The sequence below is a fragment of the Biomphalaria glabrata genome, chromosome 5, assembly GCF_947242115.1.
Source record: "Biomphalaria glabrata chromosome 5, xgBioGlab47.1, whole genome shotgun sequence".
In the NCBI taxonomy this organism is placed as follows: Eukaryota; Metazoa; Mollusca; class Gastropoda; family Planorbidae; genus Biomphalaria; species Biomphalaria glabrata.
Window position 1 is genome coordinate 21679497 of NC_074715.1, and position 17161 is coordinate 21696657.

Below are 17161 nucleotides of genomic sequence, written 5' to 3' on the forward strand. Positions count from 1 at the left end.
TAGTAATTTCATTTCTTTATGTTAGTGATCAAATGTTAATGGATTGATATATATATATATGTTAGTGATCAAATGTTAATGGATTGATATATATATATATATATATATATATATATATATATATATATACATATATTTTAATTGATATATATATATATATATATATATATATATATATATATATATACATATATTGAAGTGGACAAATCTGTGTCCTAAAACTTCTTTAGTTCAAAATTTCATTCTTTACTGGTATTCAACCTCAAGACACCTTGGTTTTTAATCACTCTGCCACTTTACAGCATATATAAAATGGATAAAAAATTAGATATGTCAACAATAAACAGATAAATAAAGAAGAAATCTAGAATTGAACTAAGGTTTAACAGGGGAAAAAAACTTTTTATTTGCATACAAATTGTTGACATACTGTACAAGAGTTACACAGCATTTGTGAAATATTGAAATTCTAAGATCACAGACAAAAATAACAGTAACAATTGATCACACCAAGTCACTAGGAATCTCTGTCTTTAGTTTTTTTCTTCACTTTTTTAAGCCTCTCCCATCTGATAGTCTCTGCCTCAAGTGATGCCAACTCCATGATTCTTTGCTGAAAAGATGCTGTAGCACCACTCAGAGGATCAGCATACTTGGGCTCTGAAATAGGATTAAAATAAACTACATTATGAAAATCAATACTAGCACATTATCTGAAATAGAAAGTCATGCTTTAAAAAATGAACTACATAAAAAAAAACAAGTAAAATAAATAAAAAATACCTTAACAAGACAACAACAAAGCTTCTAATCTATTGAGTGAAAAGGTATCAATTATTTTAAACGAATCATGCAATTAATTTTCAATAGAGCTAGACTAACAGTAGTAAATGTGTGCATTTTGGAAATATTTGTATTGCAGCTTTTATGGTTATAGAATGCACCATGGTCCAACCACTTTTGTGGATCAGTTGGGTAGGGGGTATCTGGGAGAAGGTTTCTGTGCTGCCTTTTCAAATGTTATTTCTAAAAAAGTTGCTCATGGGAAAAATTCAAAACGATTCCACCCACACAGGCAGACAAAGTGAGTTGATATAAGTTTAGAATAAAAAATAAAGAAAATGTGAAGTCCGTTTTGTAGTTTTTTATTAAGTAGAAGACTTTTGGGTATACTACTTCAATGTGCTTCATAAAACAAGATACTGGTATATGACTTAGAGCTATATGTATAGCATCAACATGAAACAATGTTAAGCAGCATCTGGTCTTGTGGTATGTGCTCTGAGCTGTCGTCTTGGTGGTCCCGGGTTTGAACCCTGTCTGCCTCTATGCTCCACCGTCCTGCAGGTGGTTTGGGCTAGGATATTGGTTAATCATCTTGAAGTGTGAAGGAAAACCTTAAACAAACAACACGGACAAATAGTACGTTCATTTACATGAAGAAGATGACCCTTACCTTCTTTACTGTTGAAGTTACCTCCCATGGATCTGATTGTAATGCCATTGTTAATGCCATTGTAAGCGTAGCTTGGGTTAGATTTACTATTAGTTGTAATCATGGCCACTGGTTTTCTTTGTAGCACACTGTTTGTGGTCATAGTTAAAGTCGGTTGACCATTGGCCAAAACTGGTTTTGTAGAGCTGGAAACAGTCGAAGCATAATTTGCACCAGATGTGTTGGAAGAACTAAGAAACGTTTCCACAGAAAGAACTTCATCTGTATCTGGCGCTGTCATGAGAGAGAACACAATCAAGTGGATTTAGACTAGCAGGAAGAGTAGATGTTTGTTTACTTTGGGAGGCGTCGTGCTGACAAGAGCCCGCGAATGTGGTCATATTTTCAAGGGACAAAAAAAATATGTTTCATTGTAGCAAATATAATAAATCTATTTTTAAGTTCGCTTAAACTTAAACGCCATTATCACCCATATAGCCAATATTAAATATTTTTTTCCACCAATAAGAGAGACGTCAACAACAAGATGACCTCTAACCTTTCTCTTGTAGAAGATATTTTTTTCAAATAGACTCTACCCGCCATTCTATCGTGAGTACGTATAGTAAATGTTCCCCGAACCCCGTACCATCTTTCTAATGACGTGACGCTATAAGAACGTGATTTTACGACATTCAATTTCATGGGATGTCCTCACGCCTCATTCTTTCTTTCGTTTTACTTCACAGAAACTATTCTTGACTATGTGCGTTGTAGACAACAGGAGAAGACGTTTTTGAAGTTCAAAATGTAGAAAATCATTGGGGTTGTTCTGCGAGATAGGGGGGTAAGAACTACTGCCAATAGACATAATCTTTTTACCGTGAAACGTCAAGACTTCACTCATCTGAAGGCGATCAGAAGCGCTACAAGTTTTTGACAGCCGTTTACTTATTTCTGTCAGTAGCGATGCATCATTCAATACTATTCTATAAAGTGATGTACCACATTAAAAGAAGGAATCTATTTTAAAAAGTTATGGCGGCGGATATGAAAGCTAATAATATTAGAACATGTTAATATCATGTAAGATAGTCAGCATAGTAAATTAAATTAATAAGCCTATCCACATTGAAGTCTTCTTTAATTAACACACAAACAAAAATTTTAAACATGAACTAGGGATATTTATCCATTCCCATTGGAGGAGAAGGCCGGGGTTGGATATGTCTAAAAGAGAAATGTAGCCTAGAGACTCAAGTTATATTTAAAATTCTTTCTAGTATATGTTACATGTTTGTACCTATAGTAACCTCTTTGAATGGCCCATTTTAATCTACCATAAGTAGACCCTACTACCACTACCGTCCAACATACTAATTTATACAATACTATGTCAGAATGGCACAGAATGCAAAAGAGCTTAGGGCCTACAGCTCAGCAGCCAAAATGCTGGCTAGAAAAAGACGAGGTATCCTTACTAAGGAGATATTGAGATTGATGTGTATATACTGTCCTTTGCTATAATTATGCCATTCCTCATAAGAAGTGCTAGTAATGTCTTTTTATTTGTGACTAAAAGCGGATCAATTGATTGTGAAGACTTTTTAAAATCTAAATTTAGCCTCCAAAGCTATTTACTTTACAAAACAGAACAATGGCCCTATTATATTGTCAAAAATAAATGGTGACTCAATGATACTGATAATTAGAGCCTTAGTTAGCGACATAAATCTTACCTGTAGCGGAATTGCTGCCCTTGAATGATAGGAGTTGTTCTCCTTTGATCAAACTGTTCTTTAGGTTTATGTTTTTAAAACTCACAGATTTACACACTGACAAAGAGTTCAGCCCCTTATCCTCCCTGTCCTGCTCGAAAAATGCTGTGTACAAAATAGAAAATAATTCATTTTTTAAAATTAAAACATGCATGTATTTGTTAACCCATTTATTTCATTGCTTAATTCTATTTCAGTTTTTGAAACATTTAATTATTAGCACATCAGCACATCATAAGAAACTATGTCACTATCAGGCTAGACTATTAACAAAATACAAGTGTCATGTTGCAGACACCAGACTTGTATTAGCAAGTGTAAAATCATAGTCATATTTTATCATAGGAATTGTAGTATTTCCAACATAGAGAAGTTCAGTAGAATAGTAATATTTTAGCTCATCAAAATTCAATTAGATATGTATTAGTTCTTTCAAACCAAATTTGTGATTGTCTTTAGTCTTTACAATTGAAACTAGATCACTTGAAACTTTTGGCCAATGAAATAAGGTCTCTTGAAACTTTTGGCCAATGAAACAAGGTCGCTTGTAACTTTTGATCAATGAAATAAGGTCTCTTGTAATTTTTAACCAACGACACAAGGTCTCTTGAAACTTTTTGGGCAATGAAACAAGGTCTCTCCTAAGACACCCAGGGAGATCCACTATTTTTCTTCTCTACACCTCATCGGCTGTGCGGATGTCCGAAAATAAATGACACCTTGAGGACCAGCGTCTGGATTATGACTAAGCTGTTGGATATCTCGTCCATTCTCTCCAATACAATTTGATATTCCAACGGTAGTTCTGTTTTGCCTCCCTATTGAGTTATTCGTCTCTTCTAACGAATGTTTCCAAACTTGGACGCCAAGCTAGCCGAGAAGCTTTGCTTGAACTCCTACAAATCAGACTTTCCTCTGTCTCCGTGGCTTATGCTAACCCTGAGATATTTCATTCCAAAATAATATGAAACTCGTTCTGTTTGTCAAGTGTGGCAGGCCTTGTAGCTTGACAAACTTGTATCTATAGCATTTTCTTTTAATGGCCCTAATTCCACACTAATTGTAAACATCTCTTCTGACTGAAGAAGCAGATGTGCTTAGAAAGTGTACAGAGATGTGTATACCTTCGGACAACAGAGACCTTGTCGAGGCTCCAATACTAGAGTAAAAGTAGAAGCAATAAGATCACTTAAAAGTGGCGAGTCGCCTGGAATTGATAACATACCGTCATAACCTTTAAAACACGATGGGTCACATATAACAAAATGTTTTAGGACAATCTGCCAAAAAATATGGGACGAAAAAATATTTCCAAAGAATGGACCCAATCTTTAATTATTTTACCGCCCAAGGAAGAAAACTTGAGACAATGTTAAAAGTAGAGAACGATAAGTCTGATCAATCAACCAAGCAAGATAATGTCAAGAATTATTCTCAAAAGACTTAAGAGAAAAGCTGAAGTGTTCTTTCCTGATCAATCAACCAAGCAAGATAATGTCAAGAATTATTCTCAAAAGACTTAAGAGAAAAGCTGAAGAGTTCCTTTCCAAAGAACAAGCTTCAGAGAGGTAGAAGCACTGTTGAACAAATAGTTAACATCAGACTGTTAAATGAAAAAATGCCTTCAACAGAAAAAAAAACTGGTACACATTTAAAAAGCGTTTGGCATGTGGCAAGTTATGAGGAGGTACAACATAGACAAGAATCTTATCAATGTTATTAAAGATCTATACAAAAGTGCGAATAGCTCAGTACTTCTGACTAACCAAATCGGAGAATGTTTTAGGAGAGCGGCAAGGATGCACTCTCTCTCCAGCTCTTTTTCACTTCTGGAGCATATTATGATGGAAACTCTAGAAAGATTTACTCCTAGCTTGACCGACCTATTTGTAATGTCAGCTTTACAGGTGATATAGATCGAGCAGTTGGCATGGAAATCATTGCCGGAAAAGGCAAAGTACTAGTCTGTGGTGGAGATGACACAAGATGTTGGTACAGTGTAATGGCCAGACATAAGAAGACATTGACTCATTTCAATGCCTAGGGTGAGATATAACAAGAAATGGGGGATAAATAAAGAGATTTCGAAAGAAAAAAACTTTGCATCCGCAGTGATGAGCAAACTGGCAAATCTGAAAGAGTAAAAATCAGCTGCCAAATGAAATTTAAACTATATTCTTCATTATTGGTCTCTGTACTTTTATATGATTGTGAAATTTGGACACTGTTCTACCCCCCCACCACCCCAACCTACCCCAATATGTCCACAAAAGTGATTGGACCAAAGCCCACTGAGAATACTATAGGACCATGCAAGACTCGCTATACTAAAGCAGTAAAAATAGTAAATAAATGAAGTAAAGTAGACCTACTTTAAGAGTTCTGCATAAAAAGCACTTGAACTATTTAATTTTACAGAATAGGCATTTCATTTTAATTTGTCCATGTTAATAAATTTGGTTTCGCATTGGCAATGGCATATTGCAACAACGGCTGTTAAGATCAGATAATGTGCATTTCATTAGTGAATGTCCCCATCATGCCTTCATGATCATTATGAACCTAAAAATATACATAGAAGGAAATAAAGGTTTTCTATGTCTTGAACCTACATAAACCTTTTTTTTCCCTCCGTTTTACATAATGGCATCAAAAGATCAATAAGATAAAGTGGGTGCTGCCAGAGAAGAACAGAATGCGTCATTAGATCACTAACCTTTTTCAATAAATGGAAATGATCCTCTTTTATCTTTTATTTTGCTGAGTGGCTTATTTCTGTCAAAGCCGGAAATATCTGGACCAGACATAAATTGAACATTATTCATTCTACATTGTGTTTCTGTGAGTAGATCTGACCCTGATGAGACAGTGCTGGCTAGGCTGCTACTAGTACTAGGAATAGAAGTAAATGAATGAGAAGTTAATTCGTTTTGCGTGCCCTATTGGCCTACACATACACCAATGGATTACTTACATTTAAAGTCTAGTATTTTCGTTCAAAGTTCTTTTCAAACCAAGAATTTAATTAGGTCTCTTATTATTATGGTTATAAACACGAAATTCAAACTAGACTGACAATCAATGAACTAAATTGAATTTTTAAAGTGCCATCATATCTTTTATTACAAAACTTTTGACGACTCACCCTGTCTGTCTGTCTGGTAAAAAGTTTGAACACGTTATTTCTCCCACAGCCGTTCTCGGATCAAGTTGAAACTTTGCACAATTATTCATTGACGAAGACAATACATTAATCAATTAAAAAATAGCCAATTATTCAATTAATTACTGGTAATTAATTATTTTGTTTGGTACCAACAATGGAAATTAATCCTTCAGTATTCTCGATATGGCTAAATGTATAGGGTTTTGTCCCTTTAAAAAATGTACACGTTATTACTCCCACACCTATTCTTGGATCAAGGTAAAACTTTTTTAAAAATCGTTAATTATTGCAAACAAAACTTGGATGAATTAAAAAATTAAATTAATTATTGGTATTTATTTGATATCGATAAAGGGAAATAGCTTCTACATTATTGATAATATAGTGATGGATTGCCTAACTTTTAACGTATGTATGTGTGTAGGCCTATGAGTTTGTGTATTTATTTCCCTTAGATACGCTTTTATATTTTGCTTGCTTTTAATACTTTAAGGTAGGCCTACATTCATTATCTTATAATATTCACAATTCAGTATCCCCACTTTAAATGGACATCAATCTAACCATTAAAAAAAAAGAAATTAAAAAAACATATTATTTTATGAGCAATTAGCCATATAAAAAGTCAATGGGTCTTCTTATCTTATCTTAAAGACTACATACATAACTTTAAAAAATAAGATAATATATTAATTCCTACGTATTTCATGTGTCAATCTAGTTATGATTGTTAATCAGTAACTTAAACTCTGCGAAGTTGTTGGTTTTCAGGTAACCCATTCCATACTTTAATGAAGAAAGAGTACTTATGCGAATTTGTCCTGCGTATGAAATAAGAAATGTGCCGCTATCTTTGTATCTTTCTGAGTATTTAATTATTTAACTACAATCTTAATGTGTTCGTTAAATAAATGAGACGAAATATTCCATTATTCCTTATTACTTAGAAGATTATTATTCTAATTACTAATCAATACAAAGCTAATTAAGTTTCTAACTGGACTATTAGCACACACACATACCACTCATTAATTAACAACTATATGATTTTCAGCTTGCTTGCTGTGATATTGATAAGTTAATTATCTGTAAGGGAAGATTACTAAATACTTAAAGATATTGAAAATTGCGAGATCAATTAACTTACAAACGTTGACCTAGATGTCTGGAGCTTTACGACTAGAGGGACACGACATAGTCCCACCACTCTTTTCTTTTTTGAACTTTCTACTGACATTTGGAAGGCAGCTAAAGCTGAAAACACTTAAGGCCTACATGTAAGCAACACGAATTGGGTCACGTCTGCTTTCTATCAGTGTGATAATACGATACCTACACAAATCTGATAGCCATGTAGAATGAGTAGTGACAGCCACAGGCTTGGACTCCATGTGTAATGTTGGAAGTATGGCAACACAAAAGAAGAGAAGGGACGGGCGGAAACTCAAAGATTGTATTGAACGCAGTTATTGATTGATCGGAACACCATTGTTGGCATAGCAGGTATCGATCTATTGGTTGTGTCGAGGTCTTGAAGCGATGTGTATGTGGAGACATGACATCGACTAAATTCTAGTCTAGCATTTCAATTGTGCAACTATAGAGCAAATATTTGCTTTAAAAAGTTTGAGTTTGTACATTCTTTGTCATTTGTCAACAGCAGTCACATGCTAAAAAAAAAAAAACAAGGTTGAATCGACGTTAAGCTGATGTTTGTACAGGCTTAGAGTTACGCCCAACATCAAACATTATCAGTCTCATTATGAAAAACAATTTTGTTAATCTTTCATTAGTAAAAAAAATACTGTCAATCTAAACCAATATTTTATATAAATGATGTATATGAAACTCCATGTTAGAACAACTTGTGACTTGATACACATGCAGAGAAATTATGACTCCATCATTTTAGAATCTTAATTCCTAGAAGGCCGGTGTTTAATACTCTAACAATTAAAAGTTTCCATAATAAGATTTGATATTTATGAGCCTACTTGCTATTTTTACCCGGCTTTGCTCGAGGTTTTTTGTTTTTTAGATTATAAATGACATCTATGCTGTTTTAATAGTTAAAATCTAAGTCAAGATGCATCACTGACCTAAATCTAGTCAAATCTCTTCTTGTAGGGCAACTTTACTAATATATCCTAAAATGACCGCTATTATCCAAAAAAAAAATGTTCATGGCAAATTTCATCAAGATTGGTCAAACGCTTTTGATTTACTATAAATACATTTTACTATAGCCTATATTAGACTGTATTAGCATAGTTGGTGTGTGTAATAAGAAAGTCGCTTAAAACCGGGTCACGCTATCAGTAGGCATATTGGGGCCTATACGACTAGAGCTAGCTAGTTTACATGTAACTTAATAAAGCTGTACAAGACATGTGCAAGAAATGTGTGTGTTTATGTTATTAATGATTTTTCCTGTCGATGTTTTCTTGTCTAATAAACATCGTTAAAGTGCTTTGTATGAACATGAAATAGCAAAACTAATGAACCATCAATCATGAGAAAACAACAAGTGGTAGACAAGAGAAAGAAAGAAAGAAATTACAAGCCTATATCTTATATACCGAGAGAGAAATAGGGAAGACAAGAGAAAGAAGGAAAGAAGTTACAAGCTTTTATCTTATATACAGAGAGAGAAATAGGGAAGACAAGAGAAAGAAGGAAAGAAGTTACAAGCCTTTATCTTATATACCGAGAGAGAAATAGGGAAGACAAGAGAAAGAAGGAAAGAAGTTACAAGCCTTTATCTTATATACAGAGAGAGAAATAGGGAAGACAAGAGAAAGAAGGAAAGAAGTTACAAGCCTTTATCTTATATACCGAGAGAGAAATAGGGAAGACAAGAGAAAGAAGGAAAGAAGTTACAAGCCTTTATCTTATTTTAGTATATTGAGAGAAATACGGTAGACAAGAGAATTTGGACTTCTTCAATCTTGGAACTACGAAGCGGTACATCTTGCTGAGCACTTGTCATGTGAGCAAGGTCGGATATAGGCAACACAAGCTCAAGAAATATTTAGCATTGACATGTAGGCCTAATAGCAAGAAGTAATAAGTGCCTATTATTTCAAAAAGCTTAAGGCCTTTTCAATTCTAAATACGGCTCTGCATGTGACTGTACAGTCCAATTCTATTGATAAATAAGAATACAAGAGAATTTTGAGACTAGCTAAATGATAAATAGGGAAGATTAACAGGCCAGTGCACGGCATGACCCTTTGAAATTGTGTTGGTTCTTGTGTAGTTCTTGAGGGCATCATTCCAAGTGCAATTTAACTTTCAAACAGTTCAGAAGACGACCTACCATACAGATCTAGATTATTTCTTATATTGACGTTCAGGAAGCGACAGCTATTTAAAAAAAAAACCAGTAAGAACATAAGTTACACTAATTTAAACAAATATTTCTTAAGCCTATACCCCATGAAGTTGTGGGGCCCATAAATGGAAAGGACTTGTTAATATCAAATGGGACGTACAACTCTTACAGACGTCATTCACCAATTCTAAACAAACAACATTGAGTCACGTGGCTTCTCTAGCTCTTCTAGACAAATTGCGATCTAATTTTTTAATCATCAATGGTTATCACGTGACTTTTGTTCCGTTGTTTTATCACTATCATCACGTGACCGTTTTGGTGAATGAGGTCCAATCATGGTCCAATCAATGGTGAGGGACTCAAAGAGAACACATCACTATGAAGCCGTTGGGTCGGAAGGGCACATAACCACGTCGACCAGGTCCTAATTGACTTTTTGGCATTGAAGATTTTCTTAGATCCAGCAGTAGAAAAAAAAAACTGCAACTCACTTTCTGATGCTCTGCCCAAATGTAAAAATGTTATCATAGCTATAAAATAACAAAAAAAAACCCTTTAATATACATATATCATTTTTCATTATATTTTCGACAATTCTCCAATTTTGAAATCTTTAACCATGCGGTTCAGTTGTAGCCAAAATCATAAACAGTTTGGAAGCCTGCACAGCTAGAATTTTATGGTTTCAATTCCCCATATAGAGTCCATTTGAGCTTCTTAACTTTGTAACATTAAAAATGTTTCATGTTCTATATCCTGAAGACTGAGTCCAACCAGCTCTAATGGTTACCTGACAATAGTTGGGGAAAAGTAAAGGCGGTTGATCGTTGCGCTAGCCACATGACACCCTCGTTAACTGTGGACCACAGAGTCGACGACATGTTGTTAAATGTTGATCCTTATATTTTATTGGTTCAAATTGTAAGATAAAATCTAGTTTAGTTTAAAGTTTGTTGTCATGTTGTTATAGTTTGTTTGTTTCGTTACTGAGAAGAAGAAATAAATTCAATTTTTCCTTTTCTATATACTCCGTGTGTTCATACTAGTTTTACACAGCTTGGGAATCACTGGCGTAGACAAAACTTGAATCAATAAAAGTAAATTAATTACTGGTAAATTACTATTGTGTTTGTTACCCTCAAGGGAAATTAATGCGTCTGTATTCACAGATATGGTTAAATATGTTGGGTTTTTTGTCCACTTAAATAATTGTACGCGTTATTTTCGCAACACCCATTCTCGGATCAAGTATATTTTAAACAATTATTTATTGTACCTAACAAAACGTAAGTCAATTTAAAAATTAACCAATTAGTCAATTAACTATTTGATGTCGAATAAGTGATATGACTTCTACATTCTTGATAGATATAGTTGTAAGTGCGGAGTTATTCCCCTTAAAAGGATTTTTTTTTTAAATATTCTGCTTGTTTTATGATGAAGTGTGCTCTGTATATGCTTATAGACTGCATTTCTATATCTCAGAATTCGCTTGGCGGTTTTTCATTGGAAAAAAAACGGGGTGGGGTCATAAGCAATATGTTGAGAAACACTAAGTCTAAGACTATGTACACTTTAGTTGTTTCCCCTTCTTGACACTTGGTTACATTTGTTGGGCCAGGTTTGCTATAGCTTTCTTCTTGGTAGATACAGAAACAATGGACGTCTTTCTTTCTAATGGTTAGCATCAAATATTTATTAAAGAAGTTCAACCCACAATGTCTGTTTTCTTCTCTATTTCTGCCTACTATACAGAATGCTAATTTATTCATATTAAACTCTATTGGACAAGATGTCTGACATCATGCTAGCACGTCCATTATTGTATAGAATCAAAGACCGTTCTTGCACTCAAAATGGATTTAAACTAAGGGTACGACATTAGTATGGCTCTTAGCTTCAAATTTGAGAACCATGCAAAGTCACTAGGCTTTATAGTTCTCTATATTTTGTTTTCTAAATGTTCAAATGAATTAACCGCTTTGAAAATCACACAGAAGAAGAGATCAAGAAGAAACGAAATGAAACAATTCATTCGGAAATGTCAGACTACAACTTTTCTTAGCTATACTCTTTAACTCTCCACCTTCCACAACGTGGCCATTATATAGAAATCATGATTAAGTGTTAAATTGTTCTCCTCTTTACCGGCGTAAAATTAAGGAAAATATTTGTTTGTGACAAGAACATGTTCTAAGTTATGATTGACTCTAGATTCAAGTGTCAGGTTGTTACCTGAATACAGAACAAGTTCATCGCGTTATGTTACATTTGAAATTCAATGTAGAATAAAAACTAAAATTAGGTTTTGATCACAATGGCAGCATGCTCCTATTGTCATAACAGTAGGCTCTATATTGATCTAATTGTGTATACATTTCAACATAAGTATCCCCATTAATGTAAAAATTTTAATACGATTCGGCTTAATTGTTTTCCGCCAGAAAGTCCTATAGCTATGACCTGATACAACATTAATACCTTAAGGTCATAATTTTATTTTTATTATTTGTGTTGTATGTGCTATTCTTACGTTTTTACCACAGACATATATATTTCTCAGATTTCAAACGTTTTAATTTGTGTTTATGAAGTTTGATAATTTGTAACTGACCTTTAAGAAACGAATTTTTTTCTTCTTTCTCCACGAGTTAAAGAAAATACTACAACAAAAAGCTCAACAACTTACAAGTAAAAATTTCTCGGACGAGTCATTTTTCTGCCTGGTCGGAAAGAGGCTGAGCAGAATGCCATCTGCTCCGTCGCCTGACACGGAATCGTAGATGTAGTCATCCAGTCTGGATACAGAAAATCTGTCTTCTTCATAAGAAAAGTATTCCATGCAAGCATCCACTTGGTAGCGTTATCTTGTTTCACTAGACTAAGTAATCAAATCAAAACATGACCGAACACGAAAATTTTACACTAAAAAGAACATATTGCTATGGTAATTGTTTACAAAATTTGATAAAATGTCACTATACTCCTCTAACATTCTTGCAGTGTGATGTGAAATCTAAACAATTACCACTATAATAATAATGCAATGTTTAATTTGCAACATCCATACAAAGTTCCGCTGTGTGTACCGCCATACAAACTTTATAAGACGTTCTGGCACAAAAAAGCGTACTGAAATCTTGGCAAGTAAAAAAAACAACAAGCCAATGTTTGAACAAGTTTGAAGCATTTCAAATGTACAATCAATAAAAAAAAAAAGTGTTTCATGTCACAAGCGTTTATTGCTGTACATAAATAGGTGAATTTTATTTACTGAGAGGTGGGCTTGGTGGGGGAAAGTGTATTACCGTCTGCTGAAAGATACGACGGTTATTCTTCCATTTATAGAATTGTCTGTTATGGTTCTTCCAGTCGCATGGTTGTGGGTGTTGTCAAAGCACTGCTTGAACCATTTCATTTGGATCTGACGCCTTTCATTTGTTGAACACATTACATACTAAGTCTATGTTAATTGTTGACCCCTTTACTTTACCATGTAACCAACTAATTTACTATGTAATTACTGTACTGTGTAACTACTTTACTATGTAACTACTTTACTGCGTAACTACTGTACTGTAGGTCACTAGTTAATATGCATGACTAAATGCATGACGCGTAAGACGTAATCATCTTCTTTTTTGAAGTACCGTCTGTATCATATAAGATAAGATATAAGAAACACATTCTTAAGTAATCTTAATTCTAGTTAACTCAGTCTAAGCAAGAAATTTTTGTTAAGCAGTGACTATTTCTGCTAACCACGTTGCGAATTAAAGTCAAAACAAAATGGTCTATAAATCAGTACGTTTACACATTGATAACAAAATCCATTTAGCTGGGTTTAGGCAACAAGCGGGAACATGAGGTCTGTCGAATTTCCATGTAGCCAGTCAGTTATATGAAAAAAATTGTAGCAACATTCACATATAAAGTTGTGTTATTTGTCAAAATCGTGCTATAAATATGAAAATATCTACATAGGCCCTATAGGCCTATTGCTTATTTTTGTATTTTCTAGTGAACTAGTTAATAAGAGAATGCGGACGTCTGTAACGAAAACGTTTATTATACTTTGTAATAAACTATAAAAATTGCACATTGCATCTTATAATTTAAAGACAGTTCCTTTTTAACAGAAAATCAATACATTCTATAGATACGTGTATCCGTGTGTCAATCTAGTTGTGCATAGTAATTAAAAACTTAATCTCATTCCGTGTTTAAAGGCACTAGGGAATAAGGAGTACTTGTATGAATTAATCCTAGCATATGGAATAAGAAATGTTGCCTTTATCTCTATGTTAAGTGATTTTACTCATTTGTAGGAGTGTGAACAAATAAATACACATTTTATAAAAATATTTCTTGTTCTTGTTCTTTCTTATTATTAAACATTCAATCATTATCCCGACTGACACTCAAAAAGGGTATTACCAAAAGACAGACATGGACAAGGGGCTCTTCACCCCTACCCCTGTCTGTGGTGTCCACCATGCTATCGACCATAAAGCTATCCTGACTTTTCGTGGCATTTAGGCATACATAACGGAAAACGATCCTCTCGCTGTTTGCGGCCCGAAGAAATAGTGCGTTGTAGACATCAACCTTAAACTAGTCAAACATCTAAGCTTGTGCACGAGAATATATTTAGAGTTTAAAGGAATATAGTTTTTTTTAATTTTGTTTTTAATAGGCGAAAGTCATTAACCTATAGGTCTATGTTTATTAGTCGGAAATTATCGTTACTGTCTCTATTCTAACCCTTGCTATCGCCTGTTTCATCTATCTGTGCACTATCCCCATTTTTTGCATATTACCTGAACTCTTTGTTAAGAAAAGTGAGAGCATATATGTCTAATCCGATCTGAGATCTGACCGAAGCGGTAATAAGACACCACAGTGATATATTTATTTCTTTATTTATAAATGTGTGTATTTTGAATTTTCGTTTGAGCCTCTAGCGCCAATGAAAGTTATGACAAAATTGATTACATTAAGCCCACATGCATAGCCTAAATGATAAGCCACATGGTTTAACCCATATTTAGCCTATTAGAACTCAAACAATAGTAGGCCCTTATGATGTTAAGTAGCACAGCAATAATGTCTTCGAGTCCGAAGATTAATGAGGAATGCAGTTGTGACCTACATATTTTGCCACATCTAGAGAAGGTCTATTTAGATTTTCTTTTCGCCGTCTACGTTTGTCCTCGTCAGTGGATTTTCTTTTGGTCACAAATGTGTATCCCGCGGCTTTTTAGGTGACCTCCAGCTGCCTCGTTCTGAAGCCGCATACAACCAGGTGCTCTCTTCTATGTCCGTTAAAGCAAGTTGGCGCCTATAATAAGCTGCTTTTGGCTATTATTCGTCCCCCGTAAGGAATACGCATAACAATAGTTACACAACAAACTTAAAACCAAAACCTATTGCACTAGAAACTAGTGTTCTTGCTTAAAGCAAGCAATGGGGGAAAAAATACCTTAAAAAAATAATGTAAATTTAATGTAAAAAAATGGCAGAGCTTAGCTCCCTTCCTGATATATAAAACAAAATAAATTAATTAGTCCTAATTAATTAACTAATTTGTTAATTTTTTTAAATTAATTCTTGTATTATCATCAACTATGAATAATTATTCTAAATTTCAACTCGATCCGAGAAAAAAAAAACGTCTCAAAAACGTAATAAGGGGATTAAATCCATATATACATCCATATCTCTCATTCAGTTAAGTAGCATGCATTCCCCTTATTTTGATATCAAACAAAATAATTAATCACCAATAATTAATTAACTTATTGGTTAATTTTTTTTAATGATTCATGTCTTGTCAGGTTCAATGAATAGGTTTTAACTTGATCCGAGAATGGGAAATGGGAGAAAAAAATGTTCAAACTTTTTGCCAGACAGACATAGACCTACAGAGTGAGTTGTAAGCTTTGTAAAAATAGATCTATAGATCTAAATCTAGTTCTAGATGATGTAGATCTGTCCCCTAGAACCGGGGTCGGCACACGTGGCTCTTTGGATGTGAAGCTGCGGCTCTTTAGTTCCATAAGCAAATATTATTTATTTTATCGAAACTTTTTTTTAAATAGTTCTGAATCTTTTAACGAAGATTAGACGCCGGTTCAATTTCTCAGCCACTTGTACTCGCTTTTCACCACACCCCTCCAGTACAAGATAGAATAGCTAAATGTCTTCAAATGTAACATATTTTAGGTGGAAGATATTCAAATTTCTTCTGTTTTATCACTTGCTATAGATGAGTCTTGCGACATAAAGACACGGCACAAGTTGCCCATTTTGTCAGTGATAAATATGTCTTCCCTGGGATTGCTACCGCACTCATGACAAACTAAAGGGGACGATAGAGCAAATGCCATGGAAAATACATTTTGGACAATAAGATCAATTTAAATAAAATCATTTAAATAGCAACTGATAGAGCCAGAAATATGACAGGAAAAAATAAAAGGGCAACAACGATTTGTCGGAGCAAAATAAACCAAAAAATTCTTACGTTTTACTTAATAATGCACCAAGAAGCGCTTTGTGCCCAAAACGATTCCGACCGAAATAGATGAGGTCATGAATTTAGTAATCAAGATTATTAACAGCATCTTGTCAAAAACACTCTACCACTAAAACGAAATGGAGACTCAGTATTCCGACCGCCTTCTTCCCAAAAAGGGCTATGACTTTCCAAAGGTAAGGTGATGAAACGTTTTGCTTTTGTGCTTGAATGAAATAAATACATTTCTAAATAAAAAAGACATTGATCACATCGAATTAGAGAACGACAAATAGTTGCAAAAATGTTACTTTATGATCGATATATCGGAGAAATGAAATGAACTGAATCTAAAACTGCAGGGAAATGAAAACCCAGCCTATGTTTTGGTAGAATAATTGGTTATTGGTTTGTTTTGAAGAACAATTAATTCTTTTTGCAGAAGATATTCAGAGCGGTAAATTACTTCATTTTGAATGCCTAAAGCAGTATCGCGATAAAATCAGTTGAACTTTTGACAAGAATTACTTCAGCACAGTTATGAAAAAAAAATCAAAAATGAATTTATTGATAGATTTGAGCAGTTCAAAACCAATAAAACTATTCTAGCATTCCTAGTACACCATCTCAACACAAATAGTAACGAAATCCACATTGATCCATTTGTAATTGAAACTGGGTCTCTAGACATGCAATTGATCGATTTAAAAAGTAAAAAATCGTGGGTTTAAAAATTTACAGTTGAAAAGCAAGTTGAAAGTGTAGGAGTCAGGAGGTCCAGAAATGAATTACGTAACGCAACAAAAGTGGACAGCTTTAAAAGGAATGCCGCGAGTTGATTCGGCGCATGGAATAATCTTCCAGATTGTTACATGGAGGTGAAGAAGTTGGCATTTTGAGTGCTGACTATCTTGGATCGGATATATCG

General features: G+C 34.1%; 1 protein-coding gene across 3 annotated transcripts; it reads right to left on the reverse strand.

The window, feature by feature from the left end:
- Window positions 1-381: 381 nt before the first annotated feature.
- Window positions 382-12891, reverse strand: LOC106066689 (uncharacterized). 3 transcript variants are annotated; one of them, XM_056030925.1, is made up of 6 exons: window positions 12745-12891; window positions 12406-12597; window positions 5930-6105; window positions 3175-3318; window positions 1457-1729; window positions 382-660 (listed from the first exon to the last, which is right to left on the reverse strand). In XM_056030925.1, the coding sequence occupies exons 2-6, from the start codon at window positions 12564-12566 to the stop codon at window positions 518-520; spliced, it is 897 nt and encodes a 298-aa protein (XP_055886900.1). In that variant the 5' UTR covers window positions 12567-12597; window positions 12745-12891; the 3' UTR covers window positions 382-517. The 3 variants fall into 3 exon arrangements, with proteins under 3 accessions (XP_055886900.1, XP_013081230.2, XP_013081238.1); XM_013225776.2 differs by lacking the exons at window positions 12406-12597; window positions 12745-12891 and adding an exon at window positions 7716-8115; XM_013225784.2 differs by lacking the exons at window positions 12406-12597; window positions 12745-12891 and adding an exon at window positions 7527-7670.
- Between the last annotated feature and the right edge of the window lie 4270 nt (window positions 12892-17161).

What these genes read in the sequence shown, in the direction of transcription:
- LOC106066689 (XM_013225776.2), bottom strand. Translation starts at nt 7,936, where the DNA reads ATGTCTCCACATACACATCGCTTCAAGACCTCGACACAACCAATAGAT. An exon ending in GGGCAGCAATTCCGCTACAG is followed by an intron (nt 1,730 to 3,174) that starts GTAAGATTTATG and finishes CTCTCATGACAG; the next exon opens with CGCCAGATACAGATGAAGTT. An exon ending in TAACTTCAACAGTAAAGAAG is followed by an intron (nt 661 to 1,456) that starts GTAAGGGTCATC and finishes ATCCTATTTCAG; the next exon opens with AGCCCAAGTATGCTGATCCT.